This window comes from Neltuma alba, unplaced genomic scaffold (genome assembly GCF_004799145.2).
Source record: "Neltuma alba isolate B1F8T4 unplaced genomic scaffold, ASM479914v2 tig00012918_pilon, whole genome shotgun sequence".
Taxonomy (NCBI): domain Eukaryota; kingdom Viridiplantae; phylum Streptophyta; class Magnoliopsida; order Fabales; family Fabaceae; genus Neltuma; species Neltuma alba.
In genome coordinates this window covers 95,862-115,675 of record NW_021637285.1, presented here as the reverse complement: position 1 = coordinate 115,675, position 19,814 = coordinate 95,862, and the positions used below count along the sequence as shown (strand labels likewise).

At 36.2% G+C, this 19,814-nt stretch overlaps 2 protein-coding genes across 6 annotated transcripts; one reads left to right on the top strand and one right to left on the bottom strand.

Moving 5' to 3' along the window:
- Positions 1-956: 956 nt before the first annotated feature.
- Positions 957-6,250, bottom strand: LOC114732562 (transcription initiation factor IIA large subunit). The gene is made up of 11 exons (XM_028919860.1): positions 5,903-6,250; positions 5,473-5,643; positions 5,205-5,357; positions 4,985-5,036; positions 4,798-4,856; positions 3,541-3,666; positions 2,873-3,016; positions 1,965-2,028; positions 1,697-1,857; positions 1,514-1,597; positions 957-1,406 (listed from the first exon to the last, which is right to left on the bottom strand). Exons 1-11 carry the CDS (start codon positions 6,023-6,025, stop codon positions 1,383-1,385), a joined length of 1,161 nt encoding a protein of 386 aa, XP_028775693.1. The 5' UTR covers positions 6,026-6,250; the 3' UTR covers positions 957-1,382.
- Positions 6,251-14,079: 7,829 nt separating this feature from the next.
- LOC114732554 (serine/arginine repetitive matrix protein 1) lies at positions 14,080-19,058 on the top strand. Of its 5 annotated transcripts, XM_028919842.1 has the most exons (14): positions 14,080-14,246; positions 14,389-14,452; positions 14,635-14,724; positions 14,898-15,020; positions 15,137-15,304; positions 15,406-15,492; positions 15,631-15,758; positions 16,113-16,163; positions 16,247-16,303; positions 16,545-17,381; positions 17,535-17,717; positions 17,808-17,951; positions 18,070-18,270; positions 18,357-19,058. In XM_028919842.1, exons 2-14 carry the CDS (start codon positions 14,432-14,434, stop codon positions 18,973-18,975), a joined length of 2,709 nt encoding a protein of 902 aa, XP_028775675.1. In that variant the 5' UTR covers positions 14,080-14,246; positions 14,389-14,431; the 3' UTR covers positions 18,976-19,058. The 5 variants fall into 5 exon arrangements, with proteins under 5 accessions (XP_028775675.1, XP_028775678.1, XP_028775676.1 ...); XM_028919845.1 differs by having other exon boundaries at positions 14,080-14,452; positions 16,116-16,163; positions 16,551-17,381; XM_028919843.1 differs by having other exon boundaries at positions 14,080-14,452; positions 16,116-16,163.
- Positions 19,059-19,814: the final 756 nt, after the last annotated feature.

Sequence of the window (19,814 nt, the reverse complement as noted above, 5' to 3'; positions counted from 1 at the left end):
ATTCGGAGCCTCAAAAGTTGGAGGCCGCGGCATCTGTTACAAAGAACGGTACGTTCATAAGCGGAGGAGCAGTGTGGGATGCAAAGAGCGCATGGAGATATGGCTTCTCTAGGAAGGTAAAAAATCGCCCCACACTACACAGCGAAACTGAAAGCCATAGCTTTGGTTCTGGAATACTGTTGGGAAAGGATATGCGACGTGAAGTTTTCACAGGCAATGCTCAAAATTAAAATGCTTTCTTTAAGGACTTATCTGACTTTCAGAGTCATCAAGATATTATTGACGAAGTCAGAAGGTTTTTTATCAAGATTGGTCTGGGTCTGTTATTTTTTATCACATTCATAGCGACAGGATGCTTCGGTCAAGGGGGGAAAAAAAATCCTTCAAGCTATTATTAGTATTGATGGCGATCATTTTCGAGCTTTGATCAACCACTGCTTCTTATGTGAAAGATTAAAGATGGTGGATGATGAAAGATTCAACCACCTCAAGTCCCTAATATAAACACTAAATAACTAATTTAAAGATATTAAAAAAATTAATTAAATTAATTATTTATCACAAATATGTGTTTATCTCTCTACAATATGTATTTCAATCATGTGTATTAGACGATTAAAATTATTTTAATGGATATTTGTTTTACAAAAAAAAAAAAGAGAGAAATAAATTAAAATCTTACATTTAAAAGCAAATCAAATCCCCAACTAACCCTTATGACGGAAAGTAACATTTTAGTAGTAAATATATTCGGTTTCCACTCAAAAAGAAAATGTACAACAGAAGCCCAGGCCAAAACGAAAACATCGCGCTTGCTACAAAGCATTCCCCAAATGCTATGGCCAAGGTTTTAGAATCCAACTCCGAATAATCGCTCTCGAGCCAAAAAAGTAAAAAGTCGGTTCCAAAGCGTGGCATTACATGATCCCATTCGTAATTTCAACTCAGGGACTCCCTTCCTGCTTTATTCAAAGCTCAAATCCAAAGATTAATTAACATTATTGCGTATAACTACATGAAAGATGACCGAGATGACATAAATAATATCGTTATCATACAAAGCGATTCTCAATTAACCAAAATGTCCGAGTATACAGCGCTAACGGAACTAAGTACATCGCACTTGACAAATGGTAACCTTCAGAAAATATGCCTCAGAATACCATCTATTCATGTAAAGGCCCAACACCAATAACAGTCTCGAAAGCCGAAAGTATTAAGGATATCTCTCCTCCTTAAGCTTTCACTTAATATTAAGGATATCTCCCCTCCTTAAGCTTTCACTTAATATTTTTATAATCAAACAAGAAGACTTGAAACACCCCATGACACCCTGCCTTATGCTTCACATACATCCACCAAATCGTGATAAATGACAAAAATCAGAAGTCAAATTCTCCTGTCGCCTGCAAAAAAAAAAAAGTGCATAATAACCGGCAAATCAAATAAACATGTCAAACTGATAACTGAAATAATGAGGTAAGACCAATCTCCTCAATCGTGAGCAACACACCTTATTGAAGAGAACGTCCCTATTGTTTATGCGCATGATCCCATCCTTTAATGTGCATTTCCACCTGCTCTTGGTACGCGTCACCTACATTAGGGGCAAGACTACCATTAGTTCTCAAAAAGTGGAGATATTCAGAATGCAACCATATAACATATAGCACTACAGTGCACTTCGTGTTGTTACCTTGTCAAACTGAGCCAGAACAAGATGCTGGGTATTGTGATCCTCTCCTTGATCCACATCATCCAACTCATCATCATCATTTTCATTCAATGGGGGTTCTTCATCATCATCATCTCCAGCCTCATTTTGAGCAACAAGAGCAGGGGTACTTGCCGGTACTTCTAAAAATTGAGAAAACAAATGATGCACCATTAAAATTAGAGACGGATGCACATGTGGTGAGCAGTAGATATCACCAAAATATAGTAACATCATGCCCATTTTTTACCAGGAGGAGCTGGTGTATTTGCAATGTTGTAGTCTTCATTGAACACTCCTCCATAATTGTATATCTGAAATAAACAGGAAGATGGTGGAATGCAAGACATGAGAAGACTGTTATGTATACTTAAAAAATAAAAAAAAAAAAAAAAATTTTGAGGGGGGGTGGTTGGGGAGGGAGGGATGGGATCAGTCAGAAGTATCATACTTAAAAGGTCCTATAAGGCTCTGTTACAGTTAGAACCAGTAAAAAAAATAATCCATTTCTCCATTCAACATCCCCTTTCATTTTCCTTGTTAATTTTTCCCAAGGAAAGTCATCGTTTAAATCATTATCATCTCCCATCCTCCTTTCTTTCTCTCTTTATCCTAACAATTCCTTCCCTTATCCCCCCCCCAAAAAAAAAAACCAATAAACCCTCAGTGATTAGCAAGAAAAAATAATTGATAGAACTAACATTATTAAATATAAACTAGTTCAGTTACCAAATCATGTGAAAAATGAAAACACTACTCTTGACATGAACCCAACACGGAATTAAACAGATAACTAGCCAACATGAGTACAAAAATCTTTGAATTTACTGGCCAATTACCAAAATGATCCCCACATGTTTAGAGGTCCTTTTCTTTTAAACTAAGCAACAAGAAATAATTCAAATTACAAATGAAATGCCAACAAATACAGAACTAATAATATTATGAACGAGTTGATGAAAAAATCTGCACAAGATAGCATAAGCCCCAACAACATCAGATGGTTAAAGAAAAAGACATCGAAGGAAAAATACAATTAATCATAATACGCAGAACGGAAGATGAGCAAATACTCTGTGCATGGGGAAATAAGAAAATAAAGGTATCCATCACATGCTTTAAAAAGAAAGGAAAAAAAGTATCGGTATCACTACTCACATTTGGAGTAGAAAGCACATCATCATCATAAGGAATTGGTCCATCAAGTTGAGGAATCCTTGAAGCTGGCCTCTCGGAACACACTGCTAACTTCCCTTTAGAAGTACTGTGAGATGCACCAACAGAGATGCTCCCTCCATGCACCTGAAAAGCGTGATGTTAAACAGTTTCAAAGCTAAATAAACCCTTCTGTCAATTCAAGCAAGTCAGTCAGTGGACCAACAGACAGAAATGCATGTATGATACGTATTATAAAAACCTAGAGAGCAACTTAAAAGAGTGAAGCTACATGGGTTTGTTGACAGAAAACCTGCGTAGTTTACAGTAATGTTCGTCAACAGCAATAACCATCATAGAGAAGTCAAGGTTATTTTAGAGAGAGAGAGAGAGAGGTAAAGATTCTGGTTTCTTGAAGTAAGAATCACAGGGTATCCGATAAATACCACTAAAGTGTTCTGTAACTGAAATTTTAATCAATGGTCAGCGTCAACTCATGCATGAAAAGCCACTATACAATAATGATGATATAAATGATAACAACAACAACATCATGGAACATATTAATGTGATACAACATCCAAGTTGCAAATTCACAAGTGAGCACCAAACTATTTGAAATCCATTTTCTACTTGGGCTGATTGTATTAAAAAAAAAAAAAAAAGTATACCTCAACTTGAAAAACTCCAGATGCAGCATCTCCAGCTCCATCTTGCTGAGGTATATATCCACCAGAATTATACTGTGAAGGAAAATCATCACGTTTTCGCTTTCCTGAAGATGCCGTGAAGAAGTCCTGGATGTTTCTCACAAGTCAATAACAAGTAAAATTCCAAATGTGATTTTGGTCCCGTGTTACTCATTTTATGGGATAGGAGTGAATGTTTCAGGAATAAGCATCAATAAAATGTTGCAACAAGAAAGGAAATCTGCTTGATGTCTTAATAACAAGCAATGTTAATTGAACCAAACTAGACCAGCCAATTCAACTGGGAAACCAGCCTCGTCTGGTCCAGAAGAGACTGTAAATTACTGTATCATATAACCAATTAAAATTGATTAAAAAAGGGTTGAACTGTGCCGTTTTTATGAAAACCTGCGCTGATTCAAGCCCTGGGGTGGTCCCCACTAAAACTTTTCCTCTTAGCTTCAAAAATAGCTAATGTGCAATTCAAGCTTGAGGCCTCCGACGTATACGTCCAGTGCCTCATCTAAACAACCAGAATGTGTTCTTCTTGCTTAGTGGCCATAATTAAACTTACAAACATAGCTTCTGTTTGGTATGAAGCATTAAGAATGAGAGGCAAGTGTTGAGATAAGAATTGAGAAAACCTATTAAAAGAGTGTTTACTATGAGGGATTGCTTGTTACTTAAAATTAGGCAAACTCATGCAGGTGGAATTGAAGAATACCATAGTTTTCTCAATCCCAATCTTAATCTTTACTTCTCATTCTCAATGCTTCATACTAAACGGGACCTTAGTGTAACAACCTTACATTGCCTATCCTACAGTGTGCATCTATCAAGTATTATTAACCCAAAGACCAATTAATTTTTCTTATCCATTAAAGAGTTTTTTATGGAAAATTAAACGATTGATTCTCATATAACCTTGCCTTCTCTTACATTGATAAAAGAATACCCAATGGTTATAATTACAGGCGGATAAATCATTTAAATTGCAAACTTAGATATTATGTCACGGTTGCCTTTGTTTTAATACTTTATCAGTTGTAAAATATTTAATTTAAAGATTAATCATCAATTTTGGCTTGTTATAGTTATATTAAATAAATTTTAGCATAAAAAATAATGTATGTTTAACTGATAATCAACGGTTGGTTATAAAATTATCCATAGCAACAACATCACGAGACAACTTCAAGTTATGCAACAGACACCAAAATACCTCACGGACTTGCTTACCTGTGTCAGAGGTTGATTAGAATTTCCTCTGTCTGCTTCTTCCCGTCCTTCGACATAAGCTAGAGCAATATATACCGTAATTAATATCAATGTAAAGTCATTCACCAAAAATATATATATATATATATATATATCAATGTAAAGTCATTTTTATTAGACAAGGGTTTCAAAATAAACAGGGCCTCACCAATATTGACATCAAGTGGAGGCCTCTGGTTCATCCAAGGAGAAGAAGGTTGCTACAAGAAAAATACATGAATCAGATCGTTGGTCACCCTCAAGGGAAAACATTTCAGCAACCGTACACGTGTTTTATATAGAAGGAGAATAAAATATGAACCAGCGATCTTACAGTAGCATAATTCATTGATGAATCATCATCAAGTTGGCCGACAAAATGAGCTTACCATGTATGGGCCAGGTCTTCCACCTTTCACCTCAGTATTTCCGCTAGAATCATTTCCAGGGGTTGAGTAGTCACTAGGTCCAGTAGGAATGTTATACATGGAGTTATCAGCGGTTCCCGGTAAAGGTGTCTGAATTGGAGTTTGCAAAGGCGTCTGTACAAACAAAATCCCGCAACAACAAACAATACCATGATTGACAGTAAAAATGTAATAAATGAGTTTAAGACAATCACTAAACGCAAATTTACAAATATGGAATAAATCTCACAGGAGGGAAAAGTATCTCAGCGGTAGGAGTTTCATATTCCTCAGTCCCCTCATATGGGACGTTTAGATCGTGAACCGGAGTTATTGGACCACCGGGCGTAGGCTTAGCTGCACTGGACCTTTCTATTGGCCCGAGAATAACACCAGCGTGGATCATTTTTGTTTCCCACGTCTAGGTGACCAACAAAGGCAAAACGAAAGAGCGTAAGCATAAAACCATGGAGCTTTGGTAAGAATATAAATCCAATAAATGGTCAGATCAGATCCGAGCCCTAAGTCAATCAGCCGATAAGGAAAATACATTCCCAAACAAATCCACGCAGATTTCATGGTATATCTATTAACACAATACTACCAATCAGTCAATACATGAAGAATAGCAAGAGGAAATGAATAAAATTGGAGCGCGAAGAGAAATGAAGAAATATTACAGCTTGAAGCTCCTTGAGAACTTCCTCGCCAGGACCACCGTTGTTGATGAACTCATCGCGAACCTTGTTCATGACATCTTCGATTACCTGAACATAGACCTGGCTTGTGGTGGAAGCGGCCATCGCCGACAATTCCGAAGCGTGGCGTATCTCCAAATATCCTCCTCGAACACCGATTCAAAAGGTTTCCGAAGAAAAAGAAAAGAGATACTTCAGTAAGCGAGATCCAGAAGGAGCATGAAAAAATTGTGAGGTTGCGGAGAAGGCGTCTAGGGTTTGCGAGGGTGTGCAGTGAGAGCTGAGGAAAACGGCGGGCGGGAGAGAGACAGAAAGAGAGAGATGAGGAGGTTAAGAGGCGGACCAGAAACACCGAATAAAGAGTGGAATATAAATAGGTTTGCATCCGATTATAAGCATGGGTCCACGTGTCCAAATCTGATGTGCCCTGATCTCTCTGATTTGGCTAGCCCACAACGCCGATGATCTCCCGCTCTAAACTTTTTATGGGAAATAAAAGGTGTCCGTGTACGCCGAAGTGTTTTTTAAAAATATTTTTTTATATATTTTAAAATTATAATTTAGTTTGACCCAAATACTTCCAAAGATCACAAATGAGGACCCTGCTTTGCTACCGGATCACCGCCAATAACTGTGACGAGTCTCTGCCGTCCGTTAGCGGGTAATGGATCGGATGGGCCTCGGCCCGACTGCACCCCCTTTTTTTCCTGTTTCTTTTTTGGTACATACCGCACCGTCTTTTTCCTTCTAGTGTTTTCAATCCAGGCGGAGGTACGTTCTTCCATGCCCACGTGAAATGACAGGCTCCCTCTGGGTCAAATAACAGAATAAAAATGACCAGGGTAGGAATATCTGATTAACTATATTTATTATTAAAATTTAATTTATTATTTTCTCATATTCATTTTTAATTTTAACAATATGAGGAGCTAGGTTGAAAAATATAATACACACACAAGCTGAAAGGGCTACAAAAGTGCTTGATTGATTATTATTTCTGAGTATTTTTCTGATACTTCAAGATGTTTAACTTAAACCTACGAGGGCATTTTTGAATGTGTTTGGATGCGGTGATAAAATTGACTTTTATTTCAATTGATTTTTTACAAATTGAAGTTAGAGTAAAAATCAGTTAATATAATGTGATTTGCGTTTGGATTTGTATTTATAAAAAATCAGTTAAAAAAGTTGAAACTTGTTTGAATGATTAATAAAAAAGTAAGTTTAGATATAAAATATTATAATTATAAAATAAAAATATTTGTTAGTGAGACAAATTTAAAAACACATTGTAGATAATTAAATATGTATAAGGGATAAACATGAATATAAATTAAAATTAATTAAAATTAAAATTTTTTGAACCAAGCTCTTCTCTGTCTTGCTGTTTAATTTACGTCTGTAATCTTATATATGTTGCGGATCAAAGGAACTTATGATAGACCATTTGCAAAATCTGCTTTAAATGCCAATATGAGAAAAATTATCGTATAAATTAATCCACCCATCTAAACAAATCGGAAAAAAAAAAATCAACCAATCTTCATATGAACCAAAATCCAAATATCACATTACACCTTATTGATTGGAGTTTTCACGGCAAAAACACCTCACATCGCCTTCATTTCCAATGATGGGTTCACCCATGTTTTTCCAGTAATCGAATTCTCAAAGTCTCTTTTAACTTCACCTAGATCTTCACGTCACTTGTATCATTCCAATTCTCGAGTATCTTCCTTCTTTCTCTGAGTCTTACCTTCAAACCCCTCCTCCAAACATTCACTCAATCATTCTTCCACCAGTTTACGAGCACAAACAGAGCTAGATTCGTTGAATGACATGATCTAGAATTCAAGGCACGTGTGGACAAAAGTATCCAAAAAGAGTCAAGTCAGAGAATGAACAGATTGTGTAGAACAAGTAGCAAATCAATATCAGCAAGGTCCATCCGAAAATCGTGTAAAAATGATTTCAAAATACATGCCAGATGTGAAGACATAGCTGTGAGTGTTCACCGCAACAGAAGAAATTCAGCCGGAATCAAGGCAGGCACAAGTGAACTGGAACAGAGGCAAAGAAAAATGCCCAGATCTATGATAAGCACATGGCCTCTGGTTTGATGGGTCACTGTTCCAAGTCTGAAAATATTGTGATCTTCGACTAAGCTTTGCTTCCAAAATCGTAGAACAAGCTAGGAAGAAGTGCAGAAGAACTTGATGGTTGTAGGGTACACCACAATTGACCAGATCGAACGCCACACTGAAAACTTACCTCTGGCTGATCTAACGCATGCAATGGCCAAGAACGATAGTGCGAACTGGGGTGGAGAACCTGCGAAGACCAAGCAACTGAGGATGAAAGGGATATATTCACAGAAGAGAAAGGGAGAAGAGTCTACGGAAGAGAGATGTGTGCTTGTGAGCAGGAAGAGCAAGGAAGAAGAGAGAGAGAAGGGCAAATATTTTTGAATGAGCATTAAATGCTCTTTTTAACGATAGATGAGCTTATTAAAAGCTCAAAAATAGCTTTCCTTAACCTTAGAACGCAACTAACTTTTGCGACAGAAGGTGGTTAGACTAAAAACCACCCAAACAATAAAATACATTCAAATAAGCTCAAAATCTCAGTTTCACAGGTTCTAAATTACTTTTACAATTTGAAATGGAAATCCAAACATACCTTTTGTTGCTGTCTTCTTTGAAAATGTTAGTAAAATCTCAAGGTCCTTGTATTTATCTAATTAGTATTCGACCTTTTTTAAGAAATTTCTTTATTTAAGGATAGTGACTTTGATAATATAAAATTTCTTTAATAATTCTAATGTATGAGAAGTAGTGGCGTTCAATTTGTCCTATTCTAATCAATTCGGGATAAAATGGAACCAAAAAAGTTTTGAGACAGGATAACTACAGTAATCGAGACGGGGCACAGGACGGGATTATTTTATCACAAAGTTTTTTGTTTAATTACTTGTTAATAATTTTTATTAGAATATTCAATTGTTTTTGAAGAATAATTATTTTCTATCATAAATTTTAGCTATTAAATTATAATATTATCTCAATAAAATCTCTTTCTTTAATAAGATAATTTGTGAAGTCATCATATAGTACTTCTCTTATAGTAGTTTCTTTTTTATAGTGTTATTTTTATACGTTTTTCATATCATATGATTAGGCTTTTTACATGGTATATTTTCTTAATATTTTTATCTTCAAAAACCCAATAGCAAACAAAGATTACAACATAAAAAAAAAAAAAAAAAGATCCAGTCCAGATTATATTGGTTTGTTAAAAAAAAAAATATATGTCCCGTTTCTATTCACCAGGACAAGATCAAGACGAGCTTATCCCGGTCCGATCTCTCGTAAACAAGCATAATGTGAGCAATGAATAAAAAATACAATGAACAAGAGGTTCCAAGGCGCGAAGCATATCCCTCCGGGCATTATCGGGACATGAACGTGAGAAAGACTTGCTAATACGTAGAGTGGTATTCTCTAGCTTATGTAAGGCAGTTTATATATATATTTATATATATAACTTAGCGTACCCTCAAGCTGCTTCAAACCAATATCTGTCGTGTTGGGAGCATTAAAATTAAAGTCATTTTAACAAGTGGGCTTCCAAGATTTGAATTTGTATTCTTTTCCTTACAGGGATGAGACCATTTACTGTCTTAATTAATAACCTGTCTGTTTCAAAAACTTAGGTGAGATGGGTCTGTTTGACATGTCTTCAAGTTTAGAAAGTACTTACATATATATTTACAGATTGTCATTGATAGTGAGATTCGAACTTAACTTTATATATTATGAGCCGATTACTTACTAACTAGACCAATTCTTATTGGGTTAAGCAGTATATTACTCTTCATATATTGAATTGTTATCTTTCAACGGTGCTTGTGAAATAGCCTTTATTCTTTATATTTGTGTATATTTGTTTCGGATTTCTTATTTATTTAATGCATAGTTGTTTTTTTTAAAGTTAATTCTCATTTTTTTAAATTTAATTTCTTTAGAATGATTAACACGTTTGTTAGACTATAGCGAATAAGTTATCTATGTATGCTGCTAATTAATAATTATAAATCATCCAAAATAGAAACATTAATTATGAGTAGCATCAAATATTCACTCGAGTTGCCTCCCAAAAACAGACATCAATAAGTATTATTCTTTTGATTTTATTTATAAACTACTTTTAATGTGTTTCACATAAACTAAGAAAAACCTTAAATTTCATTAATTATTATTTAAAATTCAATAACTTTCTAACTTTATCTCTATTTAATATACATTATACTGTATGTAAACAAAGTCAACACAATAATAAATAAAGAGTAAAATTATACATCTATATAAAATTTTCTCTCAATACCCTATAAATACGATTAAAAAATATATTTTCTTTCTGTCATATAAATAGAACTGTACAGGTATAATTTTACTATTCTATTTTGAAAAATAATCAAATGGCGAATGATTTCATTTGTCCAATAATCTTACCATGGCATGCCTTCGTCCTGATATTCCTCCCTTCAGAAGTTAAATTCACAACGCACTTTCTAACCAAAAAAAAAAAGTGATTATAAATATGTACATTTCCATTTAAAAATAAACAGTCATCATTTTTTTTGGGAAAAAGACAGTAAAATACCCTCAAAATTACTAAATGACAAATTAGGAGAGGTAAATTTCAAAATCCCAATTCAGACCCTAGGTACTATTTTGGAATTTTCAAATCTTGTAAAATGACAACATTGTCCTTACTGTCGGTGACTACTTCCATATAGCTATTGACTACTCTGTTTTAACTATTGACAACCTTTGTTTTCAAAATTCCAATGAATATTTTTATATAGTTATTGACTACACAAGAGTAGTAAATTGCATTACTGGAGTAGTCAATAGCTTAGCAAGAGTAGTCATCAGAATTTAAAAATAAATGTAGTCAATAGCTAAAAAAGAGTAGTCAATACATAAGTAAGAGTAGTCATCATAATTTAAAAATAAATGTAGTCAATAGCTAAAAAAGAGTAGTCAATATATAAGAAAGAGTAATCACTAGAGTACCTCTGACTAGTCACCGGAGTTTCGGTAACATGTCATCAAAGTTCAAAAATAAATGTAGTCAATGGCTAAAAAAGAGCAGTTAATATATGAGAAAGAGTAGTTATCGGAGCTCCGACAACCGGTCACCGGAGCTCGGTGGTTGGTTGCCGGCAGGGTCGCCGGCGGCCAGAATTGCTGATGTGGCAGTATTTAAAAAAAAAAGTAAAAAAGAAGAGGTAAAGGGCATTTGTGTAATTTTACAAGATTTGAAAATTCCAAAATGGTACCTAGAGTTTGAATTGGGATTTTGAAATTTACCTACCCTAATTTGTTATTTAATAATTTTGAGGTTATTTTACTGTCTTTTTCTCTTTTTTTTTATTAGTGGGAGTGAACAAAACTTTTTAACTTATACCGCCAAACTCATAGCTTACCACGCATTTATTTTTTTCAATTTTCTTAATTATTATAATTATATTATTATGTTTTATTTGGTATTTTCAATCATGTATTTAAAGGAAAAATAGAAATTTTATTATAATTTATTTATATTGTATAAAAAATATTTAAAAATAAAAAAGAGAAAGATAATAGTTGGTGAGTTGTCTAACCAACTCGTCAACCCAACATGGTGGGTTAGAGTTGGCTTTCAACCTACCTAACATTATACAGGATATTTTTAACCTGTAATGCTTAATTCTAAGCCATCACTAGTCAATTTGTAACCCACAAATTGACCTGTATTATCACTCCTATTTACAGTTATGTGCCAAGAGATTGTAATATGGTTGCTGGTGCACCTGCAGGAGTAGGAATGTTGCGTCTCCTCTCTGGAAGGGATATTTGCTTGCCGCAGCTCGAGAAGCCTACTGCAAGAGAGAGAGATAAAATGGGAATTAGTTCCCTTTAATGTAATTTTCCTTCACGGGCCTTTGGCTTTTCTTCTTACCCAAAAGAACACTATTTAAATATCTCCAAAAACAATTTGTCAAGAAAAAACCAAAGAGAGAATTATATCTAATTAAAAGAACTAGTTTATTACAACATAGCAAAATAATATTTGAAATTCTGTCGGTAGAGGTGACTAGTACCTTAAACAAGATTGTTATGCCTAGAAAAAAAAAAAGGGAAAAACCAAGAACAAGGCATTTAAAATCAATAATCAGGAAGACGAAACACATTATGAACAAAACGTCTCAAGCCAAACAATCAAACATCAAACCAAAAAAAGAGGCCTTTATACTAGTTAGTGAAAAGTCACTATTCTTGTCGCCTCTTCCGAGTTCGATCAACCTATATGTGTAGCTCTCCTCCTCTGGCAATATGACGCCTCCGTTATCTACAGCCACGCGAACATCGAAGAAAACTCATCTTTCCCAAATCACTGCTTTTAGACGATGATTGCATAGTGGTTGGTGATTATTTTGGCGTCAAATGTGAAAGAGCTATGTCCTGCTGTGGACCTTTGGTTTTGGTGGATGGCGATGAGTGTGTTTAGATAAGAAAGAAGGCACTAGTCTCATTCTTCTCCCGATAATTGCACGCCTATTGATTGCGCGGTAAACCAAAACGTACATCAACGCCTCTCATATTCTCCCACGGGCAGTCTGCTTATTATATCTTCAAATATGTTCAAATTAAGTGGCTAACTCCCCGATAGAAGCTTTATATCATAATTATTCTCCTTTTACCGTTTGAACATTCCCCCCTGCACACAAGCTAATAACAATGTCGTAAATGCATTGATATAGCAAAATTTGTCCTTGGTAAAGAACCTGATGCCGCCACTATGACAAAGCAAGTTTGATTTTCAGTAGTTTGCATTTCTTCATGTCCGTAGTTGTTGTTCTAATCATGAACGAGATTTTCTTCGGGGTTTGTTGTCATCAATAATTCGATGCTTCCCCTGTGTGTGTGATCTTCGGACACGGAACACCATCAATCATCAAACAAACAATGAGAATGAATCAGAGAGTAAATAGAACTTAAAAAATGGAGAGGTGGATAGTGCGCGCGTGCTTTTCTAAGATGTCCAGGGGAAAAGAAAAGTGAAAATGAAAATCTAAGAGGCACCTATGCTGGCTCCCACAAAGAAGAGAGAGGAGAAAAATGATAATAGGAGAGTCAGGTATTTTGCTTAAACTAGACAGGGGAAAAGCTGAATTGAACAAAAAATCAAAGAAATATGTTAGAAAAACTATGTTAAGCCGATGATGATTAATCATTAGTTTGACAAATAATGTCATCGGTAAAAAAATCTCTCTCTCTCTCTCTTTTTAAACTTTACGACGCAAAATTTCTTCTATATATTTATCTCATATGATATAAAATTATTTAAAATGAGATAATATCACCATAAAATTCACAATGCCTAGAATGAGATTCTCTCTCTCTCCCTCTCTCTCACACACACTAATATACGAGTAGTATTTTCATATTGTTAGGTGACAATTTTTTTCATACCGCTTTTTACTTTTTTTTTTAAAAACATCATTGATAAAAAATAAAGCACACTTTTACCTATATCCATGTCTGCATATGGTATAAACATTCTAACCATGCATATTTTAATGAATCATAAATAATACAGCTATTCTTAAGATTCAATAAAATTTTTTTGCCAACCTTAAGATTCAATAAATGAAATATATAATAGTCATTGTTATTTATATAAAATCATGCAAAATACTCCTCTAGTCCTTGATATAAGATATAATTATTGAGTTATTTTTGGTCTTAAATATAAAATCTATTTATTATATTTATTAATTTTTTTTGTAAATTAACCCTATGGATTTTCTCAATCATAATCAAGTAGAAGAGGGAGAAAGGATATTAAAGAAGATGATTATGGTGTTTTAGGAAAAATATATCATATTTTTTATAATCAACTAACTTATCTAATTTTTTTAATCTAATCAAATTAGTTAAATAGATCTTATGTTAAAAAATAAAATAATCATACTGTTTATTATTTACCCTTACTGGACATTGTATATTTTATCCCGATATGATATGATGCGTTGATCCTGATCCCGACGACGATAAGAGAGTTGATGCCTAACTGAGAAGCATAGCCAAGCCGGCACACAAGAGTGCAGTTTGCTTCCAAGGGCAAAAGCGGAACTTACATCTGCCAGGGATGAATCCGCGGAATTAGGGCATTCTTCGCGAGTTCGCCTAGTGCAGGCTGCAGAACAGCAGAACCCGAGGACTGAACCTAGCTACGGCCCCGCGTGGAAGCACTCCCTTGCTCGCGCCTTATAGGAGTTGGTTTCAGCGTTTTTTCAACGCCTATTTCTTCCACTATTTATCCCTTCATCTCCACCTGTTCATGCGCATGGCGTAGAACCTGAGTGCTCCTTCGGATTTCCACTTTCTTCGCATATTGAATTGTATTCTTAGTCTCAGCTGCTCATTTTCCTCTTCGTTCAGAAGTTCTAGATATCAGAAAATGTCGGGCGGGTTCTTTAGAGTGAGTTGATATGCAATGTTTGAACCTCTAATTATTTAGATTTGAGATTGGGATAATTTGCATAAAGGGCACCCTTGAAAAAATTAACTTTAAACCTTCTATTGAATTTACTCTGCAAGGATATGTGTTATGGGTACTGATCACTTTGTTTACGAATTGCATCTGCTGAATTCCGTATTCAGGGTACGTCTGCGGATCAAGACACTCGCTTTTCAAACAAGCAGGCGAAACTGCTGAAATCTCAGAAGTTCGCTCCTGAGCTGGACCACCTGGTACGTTCCTGTGACTAAGCTGTTCGTTTTATAGCTCAGATTTACAATTGTAATCTGCCTCTGGAATTTGTGGGAGCGAATTGCGACATGCAAGATCTTGATAAATTATAATATACGTTGTTGTCTTTCTTACTTTATCATTTCTTGAATTTTGCTTGAAAAATTGGTTTAAGGTCGATATGACTAAGGTGAATATGGACGTAATAAAGCCGTGGATCACGATAAGGGTGACTGAACTTCTTGGCTTCGAGGATGAGGTGCTCATCAATTTCATTCATGGTCTTCTGGATGCGAAGGTATAATGCTCTATTTATTATATTTGCAGCACTGTCCCTTTGCTTCTGATATTCGACGATGTTGCGAAATATGTGCAGTTGCTAATGTTTTTGTCATGTCAATTGTTGTGAGGTAGGAAGTAAACGGGAAGGAGGTCCAAATACAAATTACTGGATTTATGGAGAAGAACACTGGAAAGTTTATGAAGGAGCTTTGGTCACTTCTTCTCAGTGCACAGAAAAATGCCAGCGGGGTTCCACAGCAGTTCTTAGATGCCAAAGAAGAAGAACTCAGGAAGAAGAAGGTGCATTTCAGTCTTGCTAAGCAAACACTTAACTCTCTTGTTTATTTGTTTCCCGCAATTTTTATTTGCTCTAACGAAGCTACTCCACATGAATGATTTAGGTTGAAAATGATAAAATAACTAGTGAACTTCAGAAGAAAAGAGATAAAGAAGGTAGAGAGTTCTTGCAGGAGAGGGTGAAGAAGATGGTAATACTACTTTATTCATGCTGGACTTGCACTTCATAGAGCTGCTTTTTTGGTTTTAACTTCGGTTTATGTTTTCATGGTATTCAGCTAGCTTCCGCAATTATTTGGGTTCATGTCCTTTACCTCAAACTACTGTAGGATGGTGGATTTGATGCCAAGGGTACTGATACTGCATCAGACCAAGTCTTGAAGCCCCGGGATTCAGTAGATTACGGTCAAGATGGAAGAGAAACTGACAAAAGGAATGGTGTGAGATCAAGGAACAGGTAAATCGGATGATTTGTTCTTTATAAGCACTAATATGATGATAGTCAGTCAAATTTTGAAGTAGGGAATGGGATGGGGTTTTGAACTTTTGATCTTACTTGTAGGTGGAATTGTGTCACTATTAAGTCGTCATTCGAAGTCATTTCTCATATGTTGGGTATATTTGTTGGAGTTTCTTGATTAAAACCATACATATTGATATCTGAATTTGTCATGCTTAAATTTAAGATGAATATCCGGATTTCCTTTAACTGAAAAATAGGTGTCTTGGTGGGGAGAATCCTGATGAATTCGACTCAGCATCTCAAAGCTCTTATTGAGTTATGGATTACTAATTAGCTGTTACTTTGTAATAGGTACTCAAGATCTCCCCATTCACCTGCGGTTTCTGGTTCACCTAACCGGTAATGCTTTTACGGAATTGTATGCTTAATATATTTCTGTGTTCTAACTTTGAAGCTCATAAATTAATGTTACATGTTGGCAGAGACTCACCTTCTAGATCAATGAGTAGATCATTTTCGAATTCCCGAAGTTATTCTGGGTATGCTTTTAAATTTGCTTGCTTTAACTTGATTTGTACACGTCACTTTTAGTGGTTAGAAGTCCTATTATGATATGCAACTTGACCAGCGGGTGGGTGTTTGTTTCATTCCCTGCCTATTCCTTTCATGTAAACAGTCCTCAACTACATAACAAGTGCACTCTTTTGGTTCCGAGAACAGGAGTACCTTTTTGTCTTCCTTTTTCTGGATTCAAGTTGTATTAATAAGTTTGTTATTCAGTGACAGACAAAGGTCAAGAAGTACATCCAGGTTGCCAGAAGCACGTGGACGCTCCCTTTCATCTGAAAGGACTCGTCATTCACCACGAAGACGATCTATTTCTCCTCCTCGGAGGCATTCACCATGGCGATCTCCCCGCAGAAGGTCATCTTATTCTAGGCGAAGATCTACGTCTCGTTCACATTACAGATCACCATCTTTGCGACGAAGAGTGCGTTCACCATTACGTCATAGGTCACCCTCTCCTGTTAGAAGACGTAGATCACCCTCTCCTGCAAGAAGACGCAGATCGCCATCTCCCGTGAGAAGACGTAGATCACCCTCTCCTTTGAGGTCACCCTCTCCTGTGCGAAGACGCAGATCACCTCCTCCTCCTATGAGAAGACGCAGATCACCCTCTCCTGTTAGAAGACGCAGATCACCCTCTCCTGTTAGAAGACGCAGATCACCTTCTCCTGTGAGAAGACGCAGATCACCCTCTCCACTACATCATCGCAGATCACCGTCACCCATACAACGACGAAGGTCACCTTCTCCTATACGCAAAATGTCACCAAGACCTGTACGTCAAAGATCTCCCTCTCCCATGCCATCCCACTCTCCTGTGCGTAGAAGGTATAGAAGTAGAACCCCACAACGCAGGTCTCCATCTCCTGTGATGCATAGATCTCCTGTTTCTGATCGTAAATGGTCTCCAAGTCCTTCCTCAAGGAGGTCTCTCTCTTCAGGTGATTGGAGTTCCAAGTCTCCTCCAGGACATGCATCTTCCTCCCCGGTGAGGAGAAATGCTCCAAGACCCGCAAGAAGTCCTGTGCAGTCTTCTGAAGGAAGGGTCAGGTATAACGATGCCTAGCAGGATGCTTGGATAATTTTGTTTTGTCTAGGGTATACGTGATTTTATTTAATGAGTAAAACTGTAAAGTTTAAATATCATATAATTATTTATACATTTAACAAGTATACTTGACCAAGAATATAACTGTATTACAGAACACAAGACAGATTGTCACCTGCTGCTCATCAATCCTCAAGTCCGGTTAGGAATGTTCAGAGAGATAAGGATCGCAACTCTTTGCATTATAAATCACAAGGTTCATTATCCACACCTGAGAAGTCTCCAACCATGTCATTATCTCCGCAAGCGAGGAATAAGACTTTCAGTGAAGACAGCAGGTAATTTCTTGTCTCCTCATTTAATGCTCTAATCAACTCAATTATTTGTAAAATTGGTATATTTATGTGTATTTTGTTATGGCCATATAGTCCACATGAGAGCCCTCGGAAGCAAAAAGGGGAGATGCTGACCCGAGAGGGAAGTTTGAGCCCTCCTCAGAAATCAAGAATCCAGAAGCCTAGGCGTGATAGCCCAGAAACGAGTGAAGGAAGAGAAGGAACATACTATTCTAGGTTTTAATATTAATTGGATATCTTCTACTTGGTCTTGTTTGTCCACATAGTATTTAAATTCCTTTGTTCAATTGCCTTCTTACTGTTATTACTTTATTCTTTTCTCTGCCTTTGGTAGAGAGAGCAGGGATCACAAATCAACGTCTTCCCAAAGGAAAATGAAATATTTGTCCCCTGACAGTAAGTGGAAAGTTTCACCTGCAAAGACTCGTACTGAGGATATGTACTCTCCCGAAAGGGCAGCTGGGCGTCCAGGTTCTGAATCTCAGGGACGTAATGATAGTATTGATTTGAGCAAGAAAGGCCGGGAAACAAGGAGGTAGTTTGGTTGGCATACTGCTGATATTCTTACTAATCTGTCACCTTGCACAACTTTATCTTATGCTGTAAAAACTTTCTTGGCAGTGATAAATCTTCTCGAAGGGTTGCTGAAACTCCTACTCAACCCAAGTCACGGATTTATAAGGAATCTTTTTCTGGTGAGAAGCTTATTGAATCATATGATGTGGATAGCAAGAAGTCTGGTGAGAAGTACCACTCACATTCAAGTTTTGCCAAGGGTAGTGATAAGCATGGCAAATCAGAAAATGCTGAAGTTAAACAGAGTGTTTCATGTGATTCTGGTTCTGAGGAAAGCGGTAGGCATAGAAGAGAAGGAAAGGATAAAAGAAAGCACAAGAGATCTGAGAGAAAGGTTGCTTCAGATGAAGAATCCAGCTATGATTCTGAGTTAGAGAACAGGAAAGAGGCTAAGAGAAGGAAAAAGGAGGAGAGGAAATTGCGGAAGGAGGAGAAACGTCGAAGACGTGAGGAGAGACGGCGTAGAAAGGAAGAGCGGCGTGCAGAGAAGCTGAAAATGAAAAGTAGAACAGATGGCTATACTTCAGATGAGGAGGAAGCTGAAAGAAAGGATTTTCGTCGAAGTGATGATGAAGAGACACCATCTGACCAGAAGAAGCTTGAGATTGAATTACGGAATAAGGCTCTTGAATCACTTAAAGCAAAGAAGGGCTTGAATAATTAAATATGTTGCTTTTGATTTTGAAGTTGTTATATCCTTTAAGACCTTGTTGCGAATTTTCTGTTTACCTTATTTAGGAAACTTGCGGCTTTTCAAATGTATTTGTTCTCTTATTAATTGGTAAATGTTTGATGTAGTCTACCTTTACTGCTGGCAGCGGAAATGGATAAATGAGGATTTCTGAGCAAATCTGTTGAGTGCAATATTGCCCAATTTTTACTGGTAATGTTTTCCCATAGTTGGGGATTTTACGTATTGTTTTCTCAGGTAGCCTATTTAGGGGTTTCTGGTTGCTTTCTGCTGATTTTTGTTTCGTATTTTATAGTTTTAAGGTGTTAGTAGTGTTGATTGATTTTGTTATTGAGACAATATATTCTAAGGTCTTGTTAATGTTATTAACAACATTGGGACTGAATTGGCTTTCTGGTCAATTGGTAGATGAATTTAATGTCAACTCTAGATGATTTGGTGAGCAGACCATGTGCGGATTTACATTTTGAACTTCCATTCAGGTGAAGTGCTTCGTTCTTCTACAACTTTTACAGGCTGTTTTAAATAGAACTCGTCTTTAGATAAGTAATCTGCTGTGTTTATATAGGCTGTCCTTTCTCCCTGTTTGTTGTCCAAAGCTCCATGTGAGGTTGACAGTGTCCTGGACTGTGTTTTCTGGAATTCTACATGGTGCTATGATTCTTGGACCCATTCTGGGTTTGATATATTTTTGTAAGATTTACGTAGACGTGTTATTGTGCATATACTAATTTTATGTAAATATGTTTACATCATTGTAGAATTTTGGCGCTGCTTGTAGCTTCATATTTAGTACTTGTTCTGACTTCCAT

Bases quoted from the DNA above. Each gene is read 5' to 3' on its own strand.
- LOC114732562 (XM_028919860.1), bottom strand. From the start codon at position 6,025: ATGGCCGCTTCCACCACAAGCCAGGTCTATGTTCAGGTAATCGAAGAT. The intron at 3,667-4,797 runs GTAAGCAAGTCC...AGAAACATCCAG, and splicing joins CTAATCAACCTCTGACACAG to GACTTCTTCACGGCATCTTC. The intron at 1,858-1,964 runs GTAAAAAATGGG...CTCAATTTTTAG, and splicing joins AAATACACCAGCTCCTCCTG to AAGTACCGGCAAGTACCCCT.
- LOC114732554 (XM_028919842.1), top strand. From the start codon at position 14,432: ATGTCGGGCGGGTTCTTTAGA. The intron at 15,305-15,405 runs GTGCATTTCAGT...TGAATGATTTAG, and splicing joins AAGAACTCAGGAAGAAGAAG to GTTGAAAATGATAAAATAAC. The intron at 15,759-16,112 runs GTAAATCGGATG...GTTACTTTGTAA, and splicing joins GGTGTGAGATCAAGGAACAG to TAGGTACTCAAGATCTCCCC.